The 25,470-nt window shown below is 42.2% G+C and overlaps 2 protein-coding genes across 2 annotated transcripts in view; both read right to left on the bottom strand.

Moving 5' to 3' along the window:
- Positions 1-7,073, bottom strand: part of NUDT3 (nudix hydrolase 3) — a 29,513-nt gene extending 22,440 nt beyond the window's left edge. The window contains exon 1 of the mRNA XM_083745117.1: positions 6,350-7,073. Within this exon, the coding sequence (XP_083601243.1) occupies positions 6,350-6,448 (99 nt within the window). The 5' untranslated portion in view covers positions 6,449-7,073. The remainder of the gene's footprint in view (positions 1-6,349) is intronic.
- A 9,614-nt stretch (positions 7,074-16,687) lies between these two features.
- LOC310847372 (small ribosomal subunit protein eS10) lies at positions 16,688-22,939 on the bottom strand. The gene is made up of 6 exons (XM_083745118.1): positions 22,783-22,939; positions 21,317-21,466; positions 20,534-20,705; positions 18,512-18,589; positions 17,870-17,925; positions 16,688-16,783 (listed from the first exon to the last, which is right to left on the bottom strand). The coding sequence occupies exons 2-6, from the start codon at positions 21,464-21,466 to the stop codon at positions 16,742-16,744; spliced, it is 498 nt and encodes a 165-aa protein (XP_083601244.1). The 5' UTR covers positions 22,783-22,939; the 3' UTR covers positions 16,688-16,741.
- Between the last annotated feature and the right edge of the window lie 2,531 nt (positions 22,940-25,470).

Here is a 25,470-nt window from a genome sequence, read left to right as displayed (position 1 = left end):
ATTTCAGGCACAAATGCCTAAGAAATGTGCCTTCATTGAGCTAATTCAGGCATAACATTCCTGGCTTCATAAACTAGAAGTGGGGAACCTCTTCAAACCCACCCATTTATATCAAGAGGGGAGGGGAGGGAATATCATTTGACCTAGCTTGGACCAGTCCTAAAGCTGATCATGTGAAACTCAACCCTGTTGCTGTGGTGCATAGATGCAGTTTCTATTAAGGTACATTTCCTCCTTTACCTCCTCTTTGTTTTCCTTTCATTATGTCAAACCCTTTCAAAGCTGCCCCTATTTTCAAGACAAAAAAAAATTCCTTCCAGTAGCACCTTAAAGACCAACTAAGTTAGTTCATACCAAGAACTAACTTAGTTGGTCTTTAAGGTGCTACTGGAAGGAATTTTTTTGTTTTGACTATGGCAGACCAACACGGCTACCTATCTGTAACTGGACCTATTTTCAAGTTGAGACATGAACCCAACAGACCCTTATCCAAAGTTGTTGATAGCTAACCATGGTAGTATGTCCTTTTCTGAATCCCATGAATTCATAAGATGGGCATAGCCAGGATTTATTTTTTGTTGGGGGGGGGACAGAACTTTGTTAGGGTGGCAGAACCGATGTGATTGGTCTGTTAGTTAAGTATTTCTATTGTTTTACTTGATGGGCGGGGCAACTGCCCCCCCCCCGGCTACGCCCATGCTTCACTATCTATTTAAACATGACCCAAGCCTCCTTGAATTGTTGCATTGGGCCATTCAATTTTTTTCTATTTCCCACTCCCACAGAGCAGTTTCTACTCCCACTTTTCATCCCTCATGATTTGTCTCATTCTCTGCAAAGCTCTTCGTCTTACAAGGAGAGAAAGCAATAAAAAACAACTCAATGGAATGTTCTGCTCTTTGCCACAATGAGCCACCTTCCAAGAGAGCTCACTTGCCCTTCTTCCACCACCACCATTCCTGCTTTGTCCCTTAGGATTGTGTGTGTAGCCATCTCACACACTTAGTCAAGCAGAAGAGGAAGCCATCTCACATGCTCACAGAAGAGGGTCATTCCTGAGAGGCAAAAATGGTGAAAGGAAGGTTAAGGATAATCCTAAAATAGTGTGGGACCATAAAATTAGGCTGTGAACCACATGGCATGGAGGCTGAAGGTTCTCTATCCCAGTCATAAATCTATGGCTCACAAAGTTGAGAACAAGCATAGAGCCTAAGTACTCCTCCCTCTTCCTCTCACACACCAGCTTCAGAAAGGAAATCCTGACTTAATATCCTATTCAGTAAATGGACATTAAACCAGTGTTTAGTCCCAATAGGCAACTCAGGTTTAAACAAACCAGGATCTCCAAGCCATGTCAGCATTTGAGGGGCAAAAAGGTAAGGGAGCAGCAAAACGAACCGTATGTGTTTGCAGCCACATAAACAGTTATGAAGCCAGAAATGTTACGGGCTCACTGAAATCCAACTTTACTGGTGTAAACCTGTGTAGAATAGCATACCAATAGGCAGGTTTCTTAGAGAACGGCTGACCTATATTCATGAAAACACTTGAAGGAATATTGTTTCCTAATGTATAAAACCGTTCACTGCCAAATCATTGTAGCATTATCCAACAAGAGAAAGGAATAATGGTCACAATAGTTTTGATTATATTTCTGCGTTTGTTAAATATGAAACCCACCTCTCCACCAAATGGTGGAAATACTGTCTAATACCCTTTTCTGTTTGGCTATCACCTGTATTTGGTTGCCTTATTAGTAATTTTTTTAATGACTACCCTTTTCTTGAAAAAGTCAGACTGGTCCATTATTGCCTGTTTATTTTGTGCTCAGTTGAAAGTGCTGGTTCTTAACTTTATGCTGCTGTATGGCTTGGGACAAATTTAGCTGGTCTCTAAGATGCTACTAGGACGCAGGTGGCGCTGTGGGTTAAAGCCTCAGCGCCTAGGACTTGCCGATTGAAAGGTTGGCGGTTTGAATACCTGCGGCGGGGTGCGCTCCCGCTGCTCGGTCCCAGCGCCTGCCAACCTAGCAGTTCGAAAGCACCTCCGGGTGCAAGTAGATAAATAGGGACCGCTTACCAGTGGGAAGGTAAACGGCGTTTCCGTGTGCAGCTCTGGCTCGCCAGAGCAGCGATGTCACGCTGGCCACGTGACCCAGAAGTGTCTCCGGACAGCGCTGGCCCCTGGACTCTTAAGTGAGATGGGCGCACAACCCCAGAGTCTGTCAAGACTGGCCCGTACGGGCAGGGGTACCTTTACCTAAGATTCTACTGGACAATTTTTTATTTTTTTTTCTTTATTTCGACTGTGTCAGACCAACACAGCTACCTACCTGAATTTGGGATCACAGGATCACCTTCACTTGTACATGAATGAACATGTACTCCATTCAACATCTGATGTCCTACTTCTGTCAATGTTTGAAACTCCCCTTGCACATTTTTCAACAGGGAATTTCCTTAGTGTGAGCAGTTTCTGATCTCTGGGTACAGTACTGTGCCTAAGATTTCAGATTAAAACTGCAAAGTAGAAGGAAAGGAGGACCTTTTTCTACCTCCCCACTTCCAGGTACTCTCTGAAGGCTGGAGAAGAGACCCTCTCAAGATTATTAAGGGGGTGGGTAAGGGAAGGACTAGACCATGTGAAAAATGAACATACGGTAATATTTTAGCTGCAGTTCATTCCTTTTCAGCATTGTATTCTTATTATAAAAAAGTGTGCCTAGATATTTCATTGTTCTGCCCATAATCTAGGTTTAAGGAGCCATTTAGCTCCTAGTTTTCATATCTCAGTTTCTAACATTGACTTCTGAATGCCTCTGCCAACTGAAGTGTAGGAGTGCCTTCTTGAAATGAAGTCAGCCTTATAGAATGACCACTCCAGGAAGGCTCACCTTCTGGCCTCAAGCAAAAACCTTTTCAAAAAGGCTTTGAACAAACTGATTTTACATTTGCTGATTTTAAGTTGCTACAATAAAGGCCATTCCACTTTTCTTTCTGCTGGGGTTATTTAGCCTTTGGTTAATTAAACTATGTATGACCTTTTAAACTGTGGGCGGGTATTACTATGGTACGGTATGTATTTTTGTGTTTTTATATTATAAACTACCCTGTGATCCTCAGATGAAGGGCAGTATAGAAAATTTAATACTAATTTAGGTTATTGTATTTTAATATTCTGTTGGAAGCCACCCAGAGTGGCTGAGGAAACCCAGCCAGATGGGCGGGTTATAATTAATAAATTATTATTATTGCTTATCTTTCATTCTGTTGGTTTGTAATCTGAAGTTTAATTATTTTAATAATTTTCTGTAAGTCATGCTGAATTCATTAAAGATAAAGTAAGATAAGAAATACTGGTTTTTATTGATTCTGTGATTTGACTTGACTTTTATGCTAGATTTTGATATGTTAATTTTGTTGTTATTTTGCTTTGTGATTTTAATGCAAATCACTTTGGAACGTCTAAAGTAGAAAACAGCTAATAAGTGCAATAAATAATAGTACAGTACACGTTTTATTTAAAAATACAAGCCATATACAGACAGACACTCTGGCAGTAGAACTATGGTAAGTGCTTCTACAAGCCTTAAAAAGGCTATACTCCAATTCATTTTCCTCCTGGTGGCAATTTCTTCTACTTACAAATATAATGAGAATGACAATACATTGGATTCAAGCTAACTTCTAGTTTAACGTAGGTCCCAATAAAATCAAAGGGCCTGGTTAGTTATGACTAAAGGAAATCCTATTGATTTCAATGAAAATAAATTTCAGCAATCTGGATCCAACACAATGAACTTAAGTAACAGAGAACTGAGCAAAACTAACTTGACAGAATATTGGTGCCTTGTTATCCACCAACAGCCTCCAGAAACTAGGCCAAGGCACCATATACCCTGTGCAACCAAGTCAGCTTGCAGGCAGAGGGAATTACTGACCATGATCTGTTGCTCTACAGAGCCTTCCTGCAGATGGTCAGCAGAAATACTGCAAGCTTTAGTCCAGAAGATCAGGTGACTGGAGAGGCCAACAATGTCCTATAATTGCTGATTTCAACCCAATTCCTCAGTCCAAACTGCAAGAGACTACCTGGAAGTCTACTGGAGCCTACTGAAATACCTGCATTGACAACCCCAATCCAACAGAATTTACTTAGGGAGTTCTAAATGGTAGCTAAGAAAGCTGCTACACTGCACTATTTACTTAGGACTTCCATAAATCTTTAATTCTAATCTCACCTCAGTTATGAAGTTAGTATGTAGGTAAAGAGAAGCTGCTCTCTCGTTTAACCTCAGCTGCCTATCTGCAGTATGATGATAACCAAATTTAACCTGCTTTAGAAAATTATTGAAAGGATTAATGATATATTACTTGCATGTTAAGCACTTTGAACACTTCAACACTATATAAATTTTAGATTTAAATAAAATTTACATCTAAGATGCCATGTTGTTTAACAGGAATGTCTTGATGTTTAACCTAAAATATGTGATAAATTTTATACTGAAATAAACTGTTTAAATGCAAGTTTACCCCCTTAAATATGTGGGGAGGGGGTGGGACTTGTCGGGATAACCAGTCTCTCAATCCTGTTTTTTCTCTCACAAGCCCCTCTAATGGCAATTTCTGGCAAGTAACCAGTTCCTTTTATCCCAGTTTCTTTTTATAAATCCAGAATCAAATTTCTTTCTGCCATGTCATATGATGTGCTTAGCTGAGCATGGTGGTAGCAGATCACTGCCAAATCCCATGCCATGCCATGCCACACCAGTTCATGTCACCGTTCATTGTTTTAAATCTTTCATTCTGCATGCTTTCCTCATTTCTATCCCATCACAATACTGAGCTCTCTTGTCCTCTTAATTGTGCCTTGAGAAAACTATTCCTTCATTCATCCACATCATTTAAGCGACTCTAGAAATCAGGAGGTGCTCTTGATAATTTGATTTTGCCTGTTACTTTCCTATAAAAATCATATACTTACCCTGTACCATAGTATGTTTTGCTTACTCATGCTTCTAGTTTTTAAAGACCAAGAAGATTAGTAATCATTCTTTTTAACAGTTCAGATTAGATATACAGCCCAATCAATTCACATGGAACTTTATCAGCAGAAAAAGTGGGTCAATATTCCCAAAAACTTGCAATCTAAACCATTTACTTGTTGCAAAGCATTCTTTACATGAAAAGAACCACAACAGTTTTTGTTTCAACAATTGCGCACACACACAACCTTTGATCTTTTAACCATAATTTCTAGAGGCTAGCACTTCAGATTCTTTGTGCCACTCCCCTTCAAGCTGCAATCCTATGTGCATGCACACCTACTTGGAAGTTAGCCCAAACTGAACACTGTGGAAGTTACCAAAACATACATGGGATTGCACATTTCCCACATAAAAGATGTAGAGGTAAGAGTATGAAACCCTGGTCAACTGTCCTCGCTTTGGCCCCTAGAAATAAATTATTGCACCACCTGCCTGTCTATGTCTTGGGAGTTTAATTCTGATGCCTCTGGAGACTTAAGGTCAGACGTGTAACAATTCAGCCCTTCCTATGAGGACCCCCTTCGTTTTCACAGGAACTTACTCTAGGAGATTAAGGTTGTCTACATTGCACACATTCCTGAGCTCCGGGAAAGATGGCCAGATACAAGAGAACAGTCCTCTTTCACCTTTTATGAAGGAGAATTTCATCAAGTGTAGCTTGTATAACTATTTAAAGGTGCAGATACCGAACATGCAACTGGACATCTGGCCACCCTGGGCCCGAGGCGCAAAGCGTGCAGCCAGAGCTTTTAAACAACGGAAAGCTTTGCTTCTCGGAAGTGTCTTGCCACCTCCCAGCACCAAACGATTCACTGACAGGAGACAGGCGCTAATGAGAGGCGTCATGTCACTTCTTGCCTAGTAACAACCGCATGTTACTCTCGCTACTAGCCACTAAGGAGGAAGCCCCTCCGTCCTCCTTCAAACTGCGGCACGCCGTCTGGGGAAGCGCCGTCTGGGGAAAGGGAGTTGTTCGCACCCTACGAATCCTTTAAGAATAGACACCCCACACAAGCTCCACCCATCTCCTCATCCTCTGCCCCTCTTTCAGCAGCCCCATCTAGCCTCCTCCCCCATCTCCCCCCGGCTTCTTCGAAGCTTCCCGTTTGATACCCCGCCTCCCTTACATGTCGGGTGTGCCATTGCTAACCGCCCCCCCCCCACTTGCAACACTTAGGGAGCCTCTTCTTCTGGCGCCCCTCCCCCTGAATAGCCACCCAGTTCCCCCCACCACTACCACCCCCATCCCGGCTGGGCTCCCCCACCTCCAGCCGCAGCCCGCCCGCTTCCCTCACTCACCTCTTCCTCGCTCTCGTTGCGGAAGCAGAGGCAAGCCGCCCGTTTCTTGTATCCGTCCCCGTCGTAGGTGCGAGTCTGGTTGGACTTGAGCTTCATCATCCTCCGCTCGGGAGAAGGGGTGGGAGCACCCACTAGGGAGGCAGGCGAGGGACGGGTGTCGGCTCCGCGCGGGAGAAGGTCGGGATCTCCCAACCGCGGGGTGGGGGAAGGAGGCGCGGGGACCCGCTATCCCGGAGAGTCTCTGCCTCACACACCAGCCGAGAGGGAGGGGGAAACCCTCTCCGCAGCCGCTACTCGCTCCTAATGCTACCACCCGCCGTCCGCCGCCTCGCTCCCCCTTTCAGCTCTTCCCACGTCGGCACCCCAGCTGCCGCCAGCGCTCCGGCCACCGCCGCCAACGACGACGACCGCGACGCCATCTTGGGACATGCTACGCCAACGGCGCAGAGGCAGCGGGAGGAGAAAGGCGCTGGCTGAAGCTTCTCGCCTCCGACGAGCCGCTGCGCAAGCGGCGTAGCCGAGGGTTGGGAATCGCTCGCTCTCTCTCTCGCGCGCGCGCACCCCCCCCCGCCCTTCGGTTCCGGACACCCGTTACAGAGCGTCGCCTCCCAGCGCAAGGGTTGCGCCGCCACACTAAGCGGAACGGTGTCGAGAGCAAGGGGGAGGGGCGCCTTTCTCCCTCCGCCGCCATCGCAGCCTTACGCAGCCTGCGCGCGCCGAAACTACACTGAGCCAGATGTCTGGCGCAACGTTTTTGCACAAGGGCTGACAGCGGCCCTGCGTAAAACGCGTAGCCCGACTGAAACAATGCCCATCTTGTGTGAGGAGGAGCAGCACGCCAAAAACGTAACGGCGGAGAAGTCTTGTAGCCAGGCTTGTGAGCGTGAAATGAAAGGGGTCTGAAGAAGGAGGTGTCTCCTCTTTATGTGGTGGTGGAGAGAAAAAAAATATAAGTCTCCTCTTAGTTAAGCCAAAGGTGCACCTACTTGGAAGCCAGGGCGCATAGTAGGTAAAACTATAGGGATTTTTCGCCTCCTTTGCGAATAAATACTGTATTTTGCCAGCACTCAGGCTGCAGTATTTTGCCACAGTTATGGTGTGTCCCCGCCCTCCTCGAACGAGCAGGCATATAGCAAGTACTGACTGCAAGGTGTGCTCTGTGCGACTGTCATTGATACAGGGATGTCTATGGGTGAGCAGCGGCGTGAAATGTTATTTTTAAGTTGTCTTTCTCTTCTGCCTCCCCCACCGTCTATACAACTTAGCAGGCGGTAAGTCACACAGAACTCAATAGAACTTGCTTCCGAGCTGACATACCTAGGATGCAATTACAAATAATAGGCCTGACAAAAACGTTTCCCCTCAGAACAAAGTTAACACTCTCCTGCATTTTACAAAAGCAGCAGGACACTGACTCCTTTCTAACCCTAAGAAGAGAATGCATGGCATTTTACCTTCCATCAACTAGGACAGATTTAATTACATTCAAATTGAATGAGAGACGTCCTGAGGATGGAGCACATATGCAGGGCCCCAGATGATGATCGCAAGGTCCAGGTTGGTTCTTGGGAGGAAAGGATGGCGACAAACTGTGCTCTTCTTTACTGACATATAAAATCAAACCAGACCTCTATTACATTGTCCGTAGGGAATGGTGTTGTTTTTTAAAGGGTGATTTCAGTCCCTGTATTGCTTTTGACATCTTCAAGCTATAGTCCTATATGCAAGGAAGCCCCACTGAACACATTGGGATATCAGAGGTTATCATGAAATGCTTCAGACTGCATTGCAGATCCCTATTCATTCCTACAGTTAGAAGAAATGGCACTTACTTTGAATTACACCAAGCCAGCTTGTTTTAAACTCTTGCAGCCCAACAGAGCATAACAAATTGAGGTGCCTCCCTCTTTGGCATCCATCAGGGCCACAGGCAAACCACCCTCTCATTTGCTTAAACATTCAGGCAAAAGCTACCCTAAGCCATGAGCGGACATAGTTAGAAGTACAATTCAGTTCTCTGTTCCAATATTGAAAACCACTATTTAGTGTGGAGTAGCTGAGTGTACAGCCAAAAGTTCACACTGTAGCAAACAGGATAACTTCGCAAGGGTTTCCTTTGCAAAGTTTCTTTAATACAGAACACTCTAGTTGGAAAATCTCCAACACAAACTATTAAATCTCTCTGTGTAGGCCATATAATGAAGAAAGAACCTGCAGATGGTTACAAGCATGGCCTAGGCATTTAAGAAGAATTTGTTTTAAAAGCAGAGGTTGATGGTCCTCACATATAAAAGAATTTGAGACAGGATTTGGTATTATTACCAGTTTGTATCTTTATTTTCTTAAGGTGTGCAGATGTCATTTTTTTTTTTTTTTGCATTAGTACATTTTTATCACATCTTCCCAAAAGAGCCCAAGGCAGCAAACAACAGTAATAAAATAAAAATTTAAAATATTAACAATGTGTTTACTATTATATCTGCAATATATTTTAAACCCTCAGTTAATAATAATAGTATTAGTTATATTATCAGTAGTATTTATTAAATTTTTTGGTTCATTTTTACCAAGGTAACTCAATATATAAACAAACACATTAAAACTGGCATAAAAGAAAACCAAAGACAAATCTAAAAGAGAATCCTATTTTTAAAAGGCAGGATTAAAATATCCCATCCACTCAAGGAGGCTACAGGTAATAATTAAATATCTATACCACCCTTTATTTGAAAACCATAGGGCAGTTTACAATATAAAAAAAGAAACATACTACAACAACAACAAAATCCCGCCCTACACACAGTTTAAAAGGCCATAGATTGTTTAGTTAGGCAAAGGCCTTGAAGAGGAATGTTTTCGCCTGGCAACTAAAGATGTATACGAAGACATCAGGCAAGCCACCCTGGGGAGAGCATTGCACAAATGGGGAGCCACCGCAGAAAAGGCCCGTTCTCGTGTTGCCACCCTCCAGACTTCTCACAGAGGAGGCACATGAAGAAGGGCCTCAGATTATTATTGCAGGGTCCAGGTCAGTTAATATGCAGAGAGGTGGGCCTTGAGCTTTTGCAGTCCTGAAGCATTTAAGGCTTTATAGGTCAAAACCAGCACTTTGAATTTGGCCTGGAACTAATTGGTAGCCAGTGCAGTTGGGCCAGGATAAGAGCCAAAGGCCTGGTGAAAAGAAATGCTTTTGCCTAGCACTTAAAGCTATGTATTAATGGCACCAGGCAAGCCTCCCAGAGAGAGCATTCCACAAGTGGGTTACCACCACTGAAAAGTCGTATTCTCATGTTGCCACCCTATGGAGTTCCTGAGGAGGGAACACATGAGGAAGGGCCCAGATGATGATTGCAAGGTCCATGTTGGTTCTGAGGTCCAGCCTGGTTTTGGTGAGAGGTGGTCCTTGAGTCACATAAGGCTTTATAGGTCAAAAAGGCCCCCCAAATGTAAGTGGAAACAATGGCCCCATGTTTAAAGTACAGATTTATGTACTGTCTAGCCTGCAAACATTTCGTTATTTATTATTTAACATGATTTATATATCGCTTAATCAACAAAAAACCTCTTAAGCGGTTTACTTGAAGCAATACCAAAAAAAATACCTAATAACAATAAACTCAAAACTTTGAAAGCAGGTAGTTACATTTATCAAAATGTATCACTTCCACAGATCAAAATGGGCACTTATGTGGTAAGGCAATCCTTTGTAAACTGGTCCCAAGCTGTCGAGTTCAAGGTAGCTCTCCAAGCAAGTGTGGATGGAGGAATTACTCCTGTCAGTAATTGGGCTGCAGCATTGTGCAGTAAATCTACCGTAGTTCCTGTCTATTGTGGTTAAGCTATCCCACAACTGGTGCAATTGTCATACGAGCCGAAGGCAGTCCTAGCCACTAAGGCCAGCTGGGCCTCAATTGACAAAGCTGGATCCAAAAGCTGCATACCTGTTCCTTCAGGGGAAATACAACTCCATCCAGGACAAGCAGCTGGCCACTTTCTGAATCACAAGAACCACACTCCCACAGCACCTTCATCCTGACAGGATTCAAGCCCACCTTGCACCCAGACACTAGTCCAGGACCTACACAAGCTCTTGATTCAGATGTTATGGAGATATAGAACTGAGTGTCATTAACATACTGATGGCTTATAGTGAAATCCTAAGTGTGTCAACCCTGAAGCCCTATTAAAATAAAATGGGATTTACTCCTAGGTTCAGTGTATGTGAGATTGCAGCCTTACTTTGTTGCAGGCATCCATATAAATCAGTAATAAGAAATCTTCTGCCAGTAATAAGAAATCTTCTGCCACTGTAGACACAATGCCCAAACCTGATGGGATTCCCATAGCATAGGAGGTAAAAGCTGTGTTTCTTCCTCCTTCCTTCATGATATGCTGACACTGCATCATGCTGTTATATTAAATGGGAAGCCTGTGCATACCCTCCATTTCTCCATTAAACCTGCTTTTACTTTTCAGTCAAGGAACAGGAGCTTGAATGTCATGTCCCTTAACCAGGAACAGCAGGGAAGGCGAGATAGGAATGCGAGGGATACACATAGGCCTTCAATTCCCTGCAAAAGCATAGCACTGAGTGTCCATGCATGTCAGAGGGGCTGACTACCTATGCCCTATAAGTGTCAGTTCCTCTTGTTGACTTCATAAAGCGCAAGTTCAAAATGGGTAGCATTAATAATATCTATGTTATCTGAACAGCAGCTTACCTTGTTAGGGAAACTCAAAGAATTCTAAAAATAAACTACAACATCAGTCAAAACAATTGCACTTATAACTAATGACTAAAATCCTAGACTATATCTAGAGTGATGATACATGTATACCCTGCAACCAAAAGGGGAAATGTAAAGTAAGAATAGACTTTTGAACTAAGAATTATATTTAGCTGACCACAATGTAAAGGCAGTGCTGCCTTTGAGTGACAGCGAGACTATTTCAGGTCAGCTATGTATGTTATGGACGCAGGTGGCGCTGTGGGTTAAAGCCTCAGTGCCTAGGACTTGCCGATCGAAAGGTCGGCGGTTTGAATCCCTGCGGCGGGGTGCGCTCCCGCTGCTCGGTCCCAGCGCCTGCCAACCTAGCAGTTCGAAAGCACCTCCGGGTGCAAGTAGATAAATAGGGACCGCTTACCAGCGGGAAGGTAAACGGCGTTTCCGTGTGCGGCTCTGGCTCGCCAGAGCAGCGATGTCACGCTGGCCACGTGACCCGGAAGTGTCTCCGGACAGCGCTGGCCCCTGGCCTCTTGAGTGAGATGGGCGCACAACCCCAGAGTCTGTCAAGACTGGCCCGTCAAGACTGGCAGGGGTACCTTTACCTTTACCTATGTATGTTATACCACAATACTTCTATTGTGTGCTTGTATACCTTTAAAGAATAATACATGGATTTACTTGGAAGAAAGACTAGTGTGATCCAGTCACAACAACAGTAGCTGGTAGTAACAGTAATCTACAATAGGGCAAGAATAATAATAGTTAATAATTTATTATTTCTACCCAACCTATCTGGCTGGGTTTCCCCAGCCACTCTCGGCGGCTTTCAACAAAACATTAAAAACAGAATAAAACTTCAAACATTAAAAACTTCCCCAAACACTTTATCTAAATACCTTCATTAGGACCAAACACCTAAATAGGAATGATGCCCACAACCCTCAATGAGTCTGAATAGATTTAGTGAAATTCTAATTCAACAATTTCATACCAGAACTTCCTATTGAAGGAATTACTGAATTAAAACAGCACCCATGACACGAGTGTGCCCTGGCCACCCTAAATATGTCCCCCCGGTAGCTGAACATTACTATTGTGTCCATTCTTTTTCAGAGAGCTTAACCTGTTTTGTAACTTGTGAGGAAAGCAAAAGGTCATTATTGGTAGATGATGTGGCATTTCACACTGGAAGGCGAGTCCCTGATGGTATGACATTTTGCAAGACTGATATCAGCCTTTCCACCATATGAAATATCTGAGCAGCATACAAATAGCTTAAAACAGTACACAATTAAAAAGTAAGTAACAAAAAATGCCCAGCTCCTACATCAGTAGGGAACCTCAGACTGGGTGTGGGGGTCAGCAAATGCAGCCCTCCAGGCCTCTCTGTCGGTATCTCTTCCCCAAGCTACAGCCCTGCTTCACACACTCAAGTTTTTGGTTTGCTTGAATTTCTCCTTTAACTTTGATGTCTTGCTTGCCTGGACTGAGGATAGAAAGGGGTTTATGTAGAAGAGAATGCAGGCTTCAAGCTGAAAAAGGTTCCCCACCCTGACCTTATATTAAGGGAGTGTGTGAGAATATTAAGGGAGTGTGTGAGAAAACCCAAAACCTGTAATTTATACAGAATGAGCTCCCGATGTCAAAATCTTTTTAGCTGAAAGCTATAGGCGATTAATGGTGTTCTGTCACCTTCTCTTTGGGACTGTTCTGTTGCAGGCAACTCCTCGGTTCATCTGGCTTTGTCAGTCTGTTCGTTCATTTCATTGAAATTCATTTTCACTGAATATCATTCAGTGTAGTTTTAAGAGTACTTGGGTGGGAGGAGTTCAAGTTTACGTCCTTGTCCAAGAAAGAAAAATATATGCAGTTGGAGTGTAGATTGTCTTGTAGCCAAATGGATCCAGTGGTGTATTCTACTTGGTAAAGGAAAGCAACTGAGATGTCCAGTAATTGAATCTCTTGTGTGAACTGCTGGGGAAATGAAAGTTACTGAAGTCCTCGTAAAATTTCTTAAAGGCTACCTCCTTGAGGATCCAGGAGTAAAGGAAAGACTGTTGAATACTATGAAGCCCTATGTTAGCCAGGACAGGGCAGTAAACTTGGGAGGTACAAGATATCCCCTAAATTTGAAATAAGTACCAAAAACGTTTTGAAACACACTAACACATGTCCCTTTAAGGGAAAAGAGATGTGATAATACCGAGTCTACAAAATGAACCTACCAACAGGGTTTCAATTTAGTACTGTGACTGTTCTTGTAAATAATCTGGAAAGCTCAGTGTTGCTGTCACCAACAAAGTGATTTCCAGATTATGATTCCATTAATGGATAAGGATGCCTCTGAATTCCATCTCCAGCTGGCTTTTGGGCCACAAGCCCAGGTACCAGCTGGGGGAGAAGCATTTCCTAATGGAAAGCAGACCCAGTGCATAGGATGGGCCCTCATCTTGTTCTGAAAATAACTGGAGATCAATGTTGTGTTGCAGGAAGTGGGGGATGTTTTCATTTGCCTCAGATCATGCTACGTGTGGGTTTATCTAGTGCAACTCAGTGACATCCTGAGATGGGTGGAAACACTTCCTAATGGAGCATTACGCCACAGTATGCAATCCACACAATATATATTTAGCCCAATATTGATTCAGTAGACAATTCCATGAGCACAAAAAGCTCAAAGCATTTTGAGATTTAGAAAAAAATCTTAAAACCACCAGATTGTCACTGACAAAGCAGCAAAAGAAATGCCCTCTAGACATCCATCTCATTACCTAGTACTAGAAAGCATGCCAACTTTCCCTATCTGAGCAGGGAGCACATTTTTAAAACTAGCAACACAAATCTGAAAACAGTTGCAGCTCACTGTGTATTTTGACTAGCCCTAATACAAAATGCAGAGAGAAAACATTAAACCATGTTTGCCTGCTGATATATTTGACTTCTTGTTATAGCCTCGTTAATATTGTGTTTAACTGCAATTCAGTAATGATGCTGGAAAAGAATAAAATTTGTTGCGTTGGAGCACAACATTACTTACCAACCACAGAAAAGTTAACAAGCAGAGCTATTATGCTCTGTGCAAGTTGGGGAGAGTAAAGAGCTGAATTCTGGGAGGTAGGTGTATGTGCGAATCAGAGATGGGAAACCTTTTTCAAGAGCCACATTCCTTCATGGGCAACTTCTAGGTTTTACATGCCAGTGTGGACAGGGTTAACAGAAAAAGTGTGTGGGTCAAAGCAGATATTCCAGCAACACAAGTCAGATTTCTACACTCATGCATATTTCCATTGTTCACCCAGACAAGCAGGAGGCTTGTTTAAGGACACATTCTAATCAGGCAGCTTAGCATGGTCTGTGAGGGATGTGGTCTGGGAAAGTGGGGCGTAACCTGGGAAGATTCCCAATAGAGGCCTGGAGGGCTGCATATGGCCCCATAACCTTACATTTCCCACCCTGGTATATACTGTATGCATTTTGTAATTTATTCTGCTTTTGCAAGTCTTGAGAAGGGACCAGGAATTATGCAGAGCAGCAGAATCCTGCCTCACCACTGGAACCTCTATCTAGTCCTTTAAAAGGACAATGCAAATTTCTTCAAGACACCAAATTCTGTACTCAATGCACAACTGTAAATTTGTTACTGTCCTAAAACCCTGTTCATTACTCACATACTTAAGCCTATCTTCACAAGCATATGGTCCTGACACTGTCTCTCAACGTAACCTATCCTTCACGGGGTTGCTATGAGAATAAAATAGGGAGGAGAACCATGTACACCACATTGAATTTTTTGGAGAAAATGTGAAATATAAATGTTAAAATAACAGAAGGGCTGAGAGCATGGTCTTCAGAGATCTCATTCCGCCTTAACACCTTATATCAGAAGAAGTCACACCAAAAAGGAAAGCTGGGGATTTCCAATAATGTCTCCAGACTTCTAAAGAGCCCAGAACAAAGTAACACCTATAAGTAAGGATATCACCACCACACTGTGCAAAAAGCAGGTCATTAGCACCAATGGTATCATGGTTCTCGAGATATATGCAAGAAGCATGTAAAGGACTGCCCAGTACAGTCATACATTGTGTTGTGTTGTGTCTTTTCAGCTTGCAAATGTGGCAAATCCTTCACCGTCCATGCGTGTACAGAAGCACTCTATCGCGCTCTGTGCTTGCGCAGAAGTGCCGCTCTAGTTGCGGACTTCTCGGGTACGAACAGCACCCCAGAACGGATCATGTTCACAACTACAGGTACCACTGTATTAGGCACTAGACCTATTTCCTCCAGCTTTACAACAGCACACACTCTTCTATGCAAAATGGGTATTAATAGTAAGAGGCAAACACAGTTGGCATGCTAAACGCCGTAACTCAGCTATACTCATTTTATATATAAAAAAATCATACCCTACTTTCACATTGTTCAGTATCTACTGGTGAAACTATATACTGCCTAGATGTATCTGTATCTGAAGAAGTGTGCATGCACACGAAAGCTCATACCAAGAACTAACTTAGTTGGTCTTTAAGGTGCTACTGGAAGGATTTTTTTTGTTTTGACTATGGCAGGCCAACACGGCTACCTATCTGTAACTGCCTAGATCTTTGGCAACCTTATTTAAGAACTGCATTCTATAGTACCTTACACTTCTAATTCATAAATAGAAAAGGTTTCATATATTTGCTGCTCACTTTTTCTTCCAGTTCTCTCCAAATGGTTGTTACTGGCAAATGCTTGGTCCACTATCTCAGTTTCAGCTCTCCATCAGTAAAGTGGAGACTGTGAGCCTTTGTGGAGTTTAATGGATGGAACCAAGACAGGAGAGACTATACTTCCAACAACCCCCAATTACAAATACATCCCAATACTATAGCAAAGCTTTTTATGCTTTGTTGACTGAATCACAAGCTTGCTAAATATAGCAGCCTGTCCTGTTAATCAAAGCTTTTCATAAAAAAAACAACAACTATCAAGCCAATACAGCAATCCTATGCACAAAACATACCTACAAGTATTAAATTGTTAAATTGTTTGACTTTTTCTAATGATTTATTGCCCTAACAGGACCAAGGTCAAGCAAGAAATAGTGTTAATGACTGCTTTTACTTTTTGTGGGCCAATGGTGCTCAACTATGATTACATTGACTGCTAGTGGCACATCAATCCACGAAGTTGTGAACTATGCAAGCCTGAAATTTAAGCCCAGAACAAATTGCATATAAAATTTCAATTCATTCTTCACAACTTAATCAAATTTCAGGAGGCAAGATAATGATGATTGCATCTAGATGCAAAGAGGTTAATATGGAGACTCCAGTTAGATGGGGAACATAATCAGGAAGAATGGTCATAAGATAAGGAAGATAAGTATGCCAACAGTTAATGCTTAATCCCTTTGACATCAAGAAATCCTTTCCCAATTTTCTTCAAGTTAGGAGTCTTAGCAAGAGCCACAAGAATTTGATATCTGTCTTTTAAAGTAAATAGTCAAGATACCACATGTCATCTTACACATCATTCTTATTATGTTTTGGGGTTTATCCTACACATTTTAAAACAAGCAATATTTCACCCATTAAGCTTCATAATTAAATGATTCAAAGCTACAAAGTGCATTTTTCACCTATTTATTATACACAAGATGCAACCAAACAGCAACAGATTTCTACTGAGGTGGTTGACCACGTCCACGCCCAAAGCCACCTCTCTGTAAATAAAAAAAAAAGAAAAAGAAAACATTATCAGTGCACCCACAACAACTACTACAACACATTTCATTCATTGGCATGATTCATCACTGCCTCTTCTCACTGCTAAAAATAACAGAATTTACCTGAATTCTAAGATAGGCAAAATGGGGGCCAAAGTGCAACAAAACATCATTTATATGAACAAGAAGGCCATTCAAAGGCACTTATCTATAAAGAAGGCCTGGAGAGCATGCAGGTGAAAAGCAGGCAAGCTGTAGCTCAGACACAAGTTCAATTATTCTAGTCAATGAGAGCCTAGATCAAGTGTTATCAAAATTTCTACACCAAATTGGACAAGTGAATACACTGCATAGCAATGCATTTAAGCTATCAAGTAGTTGAAAAACACCAGCATTTATCTGGCAGGGCATGCATACTGCATAGGGATCAATTTGCCATAAATAAAATTGTGTTAGGTCAGGAAATAAAGAGTTTACAAGGTGCAACGTGACAATGTAAAAAACCAACAAATGAAAAACCTTGGGAGAAAGTTAGGTAGCTCAATATTAATCCCAGATTTACACTGGCAACATTTTGCTCTCTTTTATTATTCAGCTATTTTGCTATTATTTTATTATTCAGCAGCTGTCCCCATTGTCTAATCCAGCAACTCTAGCAAGAGAGATTCTCACATGGGAAGACACCTGCACTTACTGCCCATGAATATTTGGCTCCCCATTTCTATCTGCATTGGTGACCCCAAACTAGCCAGATGCATTTTTCAATGGAATGGGGACATCTGCCTGCTTCTGGGTGGGACTAGCTGCCCATGACTACAGTTTGCCTGGAGTCTATGCTGCCTAATCATCATCACCCTCTGCTGTTTTAGAATTCATATTGGACTCAGAAGATAGCTTTATTAGCATGTGCCATCCATATTATTACCCCAGCAATATAAACAGAAGCCTGAAATACATGTAATTGTGCCTGCAATACTGTTGCCAACTCAACAAGGAAGATATGAAAGTGTCTGATTTTGGTCAGAGGCGCTTACATGTTCTTTTAAGCATTTGCATAAAATTAAACATTCTATATATACTTACAAACTGAAATTCAGTAGCTGACCCAGCTCCAGCCTCTGCCTTCTTGTCAGCACCAGCTGAGAAGAAAAAACACTCCACATTATTCAAGACAAGGAGTACCATGTAGAGATGTATCTATAATCTTTGAAAGCATTTTTAATGTATCAGAATGCTAACAGTCATGATATTATTTAGGCATACGTTACTTATGCAAGTTGATTGCATAAATACAATATTCCTGCCCTACAAATGCTCTTGCCCTGGCAGCATCCCTTTCCTACTCTGGGAAGCTTGACAAGCCCAGCCAACCTTCCCACCGGTTTAGAATATAAGCAGAGGGGAATTGTACCATTATGTCACACTTCACTTTTTCTCTTAGCGCAAGTCCAAAGCACAACTGGAGGGATTATCGCAAAAGCCCAGGATTAGGGCTATGTTGCACTACCCTGCTCATGCGCTCATATTCAGAGACTGTCCAACTCCCAATACGGGAGGGTTCTTAGGTACCAGCAACCATGTTTTGGCTGGTTCCCAAGGCTAGCCAATACGTGCTATATTTCCTCCAAACTTCAATACTATCTCATTTTAAATAAATGAAAAGCTAGGTAAATGTACAAGAAAACAATGGCAGAGACTGGTTAACCTCTTGTTTTAAACACTTACGAGGAGCAGCACTGCGTCTGTAGGTGTCCCTGTCAGCCTCTCCCCGTGTAAGGCGAGCAGGACGCTCACCCTCCAAACCTGAAAAGGCAAAAATAGGACAAATCAATCAAGCTTTCAGCTTAACAGTCATAGGGTTTTAAGTTCTTCAAAAATGTATATCTTATTTAAAATTAAGTCAGTAGTATTTATTAACCACATTGTGTACCAGTGTGTTGATAAAACATTTTTATTACAAGGGAAAGGACTTCAAAAATACCAAATACATTTCTCCCTTGAAAAGCGCTATTTTTTTAACAGTTCAGCTGAAAGCAAATCCATTTGGACCACTCTTAACCATTTTGAACTAAAAAATAAAAAACCTCTTTCAATTCAATGGAGGTCTATGCTTCAAACTACCAAAACATGTAACTCACCAGGTAGACCTGAGCAACACAATTTGGCAACTCAATGCACTACTCTAAGGCTACAACTGAGAATGAAATGAGATGTACTAGAAAGAAGGTGGATAGAAACAGAACCACCATTCACTATGATCTAAGCATTATTTGAGGAATGAGCAACCATCACTGCCTTCAACCTGTGGGCCTGAATTCCTGGTAGTGTTGAATGCTAAACTTACAGTGAATTCTCTATTGGCAAGGGAAGTTGATACACACAAAGCCACTTGTCATAAAGAAGGCAGTACATGGCTGTTGTATCCCAAGCAGCTGCCTCCCTTGTACATTTAAAACCAGACTATATTTTCATCTATTGGGTATCGGTTATGGTCAAAATTCTGTACATGTTTGGGCTTACAGCTGGATGAACCTGAAAACAGATCCAAGAGACCTATGCTATTGTGACAGATGAATCTATAGCAGCAACACTCCGCTAATAACTGAATGTGCTATCAAATATGTAAGAATCACCTAATCAAGTGAAGTCGTACCTTGGATCCTGAACGCCTTGGTACTTAAAGACGTTTTGGCTCCCAAGTGCCGCAAACCCAGGAGTGTTCCGGTTTGCAAACATTCTTTGGAACCTGAATGTTAAACAGGACTTCCGCGGCTTCTGGTTGGCTGCAGGAGCTTCCTGCAGCCAATCAGAAGCTGCACTTTGGTTTCTGAAGATTTTGGAAGTTGAACAGACTTCCGGAACGGATTCTGTTCAACTTTCAAGGTATGACTGTATACAACTGCCTGTAAGCGTATTCGATATGTCAACATGAGAGTGCAAAGCATGTGTAAAAACCATAGGAAATAAATTCAAACAGAACTCTGTTGAATGTGTCACAGTTCAAAACTGTACATGGCCTTGATGTGGCAAGTTTAAATTATTTTCTCTTCAAGGCAAAACAAAAGTTAGCAGTCTGACCAGTATCATTCTTATGACCGTGCTTATATGACCAAAGAGACTTTTTAGGACTGATTCACCTGGACAAGCTAGAGGTAAATTAAGCTAGAAACATTTCATTAAAATGTAGAGTTTTCTAAGATACAATGTCTCCAACAGATTCACACCTACAAGGATAATGAAACACCTCCATTTACAGCCCTGGAATGTATTTGGCAAAGTCAGGCTTCTTAACACTATGCTCCCTTAATTTAGCTCCAATAAAATATAGCTGTCTTGGATGTAGAAATGAATAGTGGTAAGGAGTCTTAGTTAGCAAAATACAAATGAATGCAATAAACTGTTCATTCCTGCATTGCAGGGGATTGGATTAGATGGCCCTTGGGGTCCCTTCCAACTCAACAATTCTGATTCCTAAAGTCAATGGCCTAGTAATTTGTACAAGTTGAACTCATAGTACCTGCAACCTATCAGACACTTGCCCTTCTGTAACGGTGCATTCACACAGTTGAAGGCACATCCCAGCAGAAATACTTAAATGTTTGTGTCCTAGTCTTAAGAGTTAGAGGACTTTGTGAGAATCACGTTCACAAATCGAAGTGCTTTTGCCAAAATGCTTAATCCAAGGAAAGCAATTCTGGACACTACGTCAACAGCAAATCCAAGCAAGTAATGTGAATTAAAGCTTACCTTTTGGCCGTGGTCGTCCAGTTTCAGGACGACTGCGACGCAAGGTGGCAGGCACAATTTCAGGCGGCAGATGGAGATAGTCCCTCAAGTACTGGATGCCCTCATTGGTCAAATACCAGTAGAAATGCCTCCATGCAAACTGCTCCTTCACGTAACCACGAGATTTCAGCGACTAAGAAGATACAAGTCTAGTTATAATTATCGTTAATACTTATTTGTTCACAGCAATTCTTAACATTAATTAACACTAACAAGTTTCTACATCTTGAACTCTACATGCAAACATTAGTGGCAAAGGCGGGAGGAAGCTCAGCGTTAGGGATGGGGAGAGGGGAACGAATCATCACCAGTTTTAAAAGATGGATTATGTTGTATAATGAGATTGCAGATGTTTATGTAAGTGTTCTGCAAAATATGGCAAGTATTTGGTATTCCCTTTCTTCCTACCAGAATGTTAATAAAACTGTTAGGCACCTTTAGGCTTCCCTATCTTACTAGCCTAGCTTTCAACCTTTTCAGATCCAGAACTCACTCTTAATTCCAACTGGCAACATAGGACCCAATTTAAAATTCTTTACTGCAAAGATCTTTCAGGGGGGTCAAAGTTGCACTTCCTGCACTCACCTCTTCTATGCAACTATTAGAAGCACAGAAGCCTTGACCTGGATTGGTTAGTTATTTTTTTAAAGATGAACAACATTCAGAAAATGTTGGTTATGCTACCACTGGTGCAACTCACTTAACGTCAGGGTGCAACATACCAGTTGAAAGCCAGTGCCTTACCTGCATTGCTTTCATGACGTGGAGGTTGGGCACATTTTTGTCTGCCAGTTCTGGGTGTTTAGGCATATGGACATCTTTCTTAGCTACCATCACTCCCTCCTTAAAAAGGAGTTCGTAGATGGCAATGCGGTTTTTTTTAGGCATCAACATCTGCAGGAAATTATAGATTAAACTTTAAAGAGCCGCCCCTTTTTTAGTTCAAAGTTAAGACACACACACACGTTTTCTCAAGAAAATGGTACAAAGTAATCTAGTACATTATATTACTCTGTTGGAAGCTGAAGAGTATGAAAGAAGAGATGCATACTAAGCTTACATTAAAACGCTGTATACCTCAATTTTAAGCAACGCTAGACAAGACCTGTCATAGCAAACTGCCCTATACCAAATCAGACTTTGTCCATTTAGTCCAGTAGCAGCATCTCTGAAGTGTCTCAGGAAGTAACCCTAATCATCAGAAAGTATTCTCTCTATTCATCATCTTCCACCCGATTCTTTAAAACAAAAAAAAATCCTTCCAGTAGCACCTTAAAGACCAACTAAGTTAGTTCTTGGTATGAGCTTTCATGTGCATGCACACTTCTTTCGTGCATGCACACGAAAGCTCATACCAAGAACTGACTTAGTTGGTCTTTAAGGTGCTACTGGAAGGAATTTTTTTTTTTTTTTGACTATGGCAGACCAACACGGCTACCTATCTGTAACAGATTCTTTAAAATATTGATATGAATTGAACATGGGACCCTTTGCACTGACCTACACTTTCTCTGGCAACATCCATGCAGAATACTCAGAAAAGCAAGTTCCATATAAACCAGGTGCTCTATGCAGCCTCCACTAACCATTACAGCAAGAGTAAAGTTTGATGATATTGAGAACTTTTGACTTGAAAGCTGTAATCTTGGATACTGTATACCTATTTACCCCATTCAACTCAGTGCAACTTTCTTCCAAATAAATATGCATATAATACCAGGCTATTAAGGTAGTTTCACATAAAAGCTTCTCTAGCAAAGTCCCCATTTTTATCATTAGCCTAACTCTGTCTTCATTTAAAGCCCTAAAACGACCTCTCACCACTCCCTGCTTTGCTTCTTCGCAGAACACATTCAGGGACACACAACTTCCATTTTACAATCGACTTATTATATACCATGCACATGGTCCTCGAGGGAGACGAGCGCGAGGGCTAAGCTAGTGTTAAGCCTCCCAAGCCCACACGCACTCCTACTCCAACTCTAGAGGAGCCGCGGCCTGGCTTAACAAACTGCCGCCTTCCAGCCGGGCACCCAATGCCCGCCCCGCATCCATGCCCCGTTTTCCATCTCCGACTCCCCTCCGGCCAAAACGAGCCTGGCAGGGAGGAAGAGCAAGGCGCCCAGGCGTAGCAGAGTGAGGAGCCGGGCCGACCAGACACAGGATGGGGGCGATACGGGGAAGATGGGGCGGCCAGAGCAAGGCCTTACCGTGGCGGCGGCAAGAGGCTCGAACGCTGGAAAGGAAGGAGCATGCGCAGTGCGAGCACTTCCTCCCTTAGAAGGACCCTTGCGTTTAAAGAGGTGGCTACTGCGCTGCCCGAGAGTTCCGTTCTCTGCGTCCCTGCTCAACTGTCGTGGACCCGGAAATAGGGAAAGTGTCTGATTAGAAATACTAGTCTAATCGCTACTCAGGGAAGCCGTGATTATAGCTGTCTCTGATGTATGCTACTTTATTTTATTGTGAAAGTTCTTTTTTTAAAAAAAACCATAAATATACAATGAAGACCCAACTGTAATAAGTAACAATGTCTCTAATTAACGTGTTGTGTACACTTTATTTCATACATTACCTAGCAAAAGACAGCTAGGCCTAGCATTTGCGGCTTTAAAGCAATCTGGGGGATAAGAAAGCACTGGGGCTTGAATCAATTTTGTGCTTAGAATCCGGCTGCTGCTGAGGCCTTTTTCTATATTGATGTATTTGTGCGGCAAATAAATTACAACGTTGCATTCACGCACTGGTGCCCTTCAATTGGGCTCCTGCAGTTGCACTCTTGCGAGGGGCTGCCTTTCAAGACCGATCAGAAACTCGTAACTGGCACAAGATGTCACCCTCCCCGCTCCCATTCCTGACGGGTGCCAGGTGGTCAAAGCATGCTGCACCTATCTTGGTCAGTTGCACTGGTTGCCAGCACGTTTCCAGGCCTACACCACTGGTATGTGGCCCTTGTGAATGGAATGTGGCCCTCAGGCTGAAATAACTGGTAGGTTTCTCACCACTGGCCTAGGATTGCCGTATTTCAAAAAGTGAAAATCCAGACACAAGGGAGGGAAAGAGAAGTTTCTGAGCTATTTTTAAGTAAATTCGCCAAAATCTACACGTCCTACATGGGTTGCCATACGTCTGGATTTTTCCAGACGTTTAAGTGTTTTCCTCCCAGGCACTGTTTCCGATGGCTGAATCCTGGCAATGTCTGGGAAATTCCAGACATATGGCAACCCTAGATTATCATCATCATCATTAAACGTCATTTAATAATGCCAGGCTACCTGTACCTCAAAATCTACATCAGAGAGTCTGCTCAGAAGCCTTATCCCGTATATCCTGTCAGTGAGCTTTGAAGACCTACCATACTTTTTCCATGGTGCTCTTGATGGGCCAAACTGAGCGCCTTTGGGAGCAGGGTGGGGTGTCAATTTAGTAAATAAATAAATAAATAAATAAATAAATAAATAAAAGCTGGGGTCATAAATGGGCCGCTAGGCTGAAGCCATCTGAATTTTTATTGCTACAGTTTCATTGTTTGGCAATGCATTTCAGAGTTAGTCTTATTATAAATGAATATTTTAAATGGTTTTTTTATTGTGTTTGGCTTTGTATCTGCATTTATGTTATGAGATGCTTTGTAAAGCATGTGCTTAAAAAGTGGGCTATAAATCATTTAAATAAAAAGTAATGGAAGGGTTGCTGTGTTATATTACACAATGAAAAAATGCAGGATGCAGGGCATGCAGAGAATTGGGCTGCGCAAGTAAACACAGAATGCAACAAAAAATTGTCTGCAAAGTCTATGCCTCTACAGGTTTTTGCAGAGTCTATGCCTCTACAGCTGCATGAGATCCTGCATCCCTACAAGGGTCAACGTTTTGAACTGAAGGAATTAAGTACTGACCATTCACAATAGCAATAATTGGTGATAACTCAAACATCTTTGCTATATCATTTAACACTGGTAGTGGGAAAGGTGACTCTTTATTGATTTCTTAATATATTCTAATTCAACAATTTTACCCTGGAATGTAGTCTTTGAAATTCTCTTCTCATCCCTAGGTTTAAATATCTGTTATGTGGCCTGTTGTTGCTGGTGAGTAGCTATTCAGATAAGGTAGCTGTGTGCAATGAAGAACAGGTTTCCCACCTACAGCTGGTAACCAGTTGACCTTGGCTCTCTTTACTCCCTTGAACATATTTGACTTCCTAACCGAGTTCTTATGGAGATGCCATGGTGAAATTGTTTGGTATGATTGTTCAAATACAGTTACCAAGGAAATATGTGTGAAAATGCTTTTCTGTATGTAAAGATTAAACAAAAGTTCCTTTTCTCCCTCTGGGGTATGGGAAACTTTCATAAACTATGGTCCTGCCCACAGAAGACCAGAAGGGGGCAGTGTAATTATTAAAATAAACTAGGTTCCTGAAATTTTCACCAAGGCGGGCCTTAAATGATTCTTAGAAAGTGATGTAGAAACAAAATACAGTATCCTCCCTCTTTCTACTGGTCCACTCTCACACTTGTGTAATGCGTCACTGAGATACATAGTCAATGGTTACTTATTTTTTCCTCATTGTTATTAAGAAATGCAATGGATAAAAATACAGATGTTTACTGCAAATAGTACAAGCTAAGGAAGTGAAATTGGTGCAGGGTCTTGATCTAGTTCAGGCACACATTCTGGATAAGGGCCCCATGACTGCTTTTTCTTCAAAATAAAAGTGACAGGTTTAAAAGCATGCTTTTTAAAAATTGTGAATCATCTTGGTTTCAAAGAATATCACAGAGTATTTTCTTTCTGGGCCCTGGCAGCTGTGCTGTGGGATGCCACAGGACACCATCCTTTCCTCAGTGCTATGTAGCATGTATATGAAATCATTGGGCACTGTCATTAGAAGATTTT

Source organism: Podarcis gaigeae (genome assembly GCF_964106915.1).
Source record: "Podarcis gaigeae genome assembly, chromosome: 6".
Classification (NCBI taxonomy): domain Eukaryota; kingdom Metazoa; phylum Chordata; class Lepidosauria; order Squamata; family Lacertidae; genus Podarcis; species Podarcis gaigeae.
Note: the sequence above shows the minus strand (reverse complement) of the source record. Positions and strands in the feature narration are given on the sequence as shown.

What these genes read in the sequence shown, in the direction of transcription:
- LOC310847372 (XM_083745118.1), bottom strand. Translation starts at nt 21,466, where the DNA reads ATGTTGATGCCTAAAAAAAACCGCATTGCCATCTACGAACTCCTTTTT. An exon ending in TGGACGACCACGGCCAAAAG is followed by an intron (nt 18,590 to 20,533) that starts GTAAGCTTTAAT and finishes TTGCCTTTTCAG; the next exon opens with GTTTGGAGGGTGAGCGTCCT. An exon ending in CAGACGCAGTGCTGCTCCTC is followed by an intron (nt 17,926 to 18,511) that starts GTAAGTGTTTAA and finishes TTTTCTTCTCAG; the next exon opens with CTGGTGCTGACAAGAAGGCA.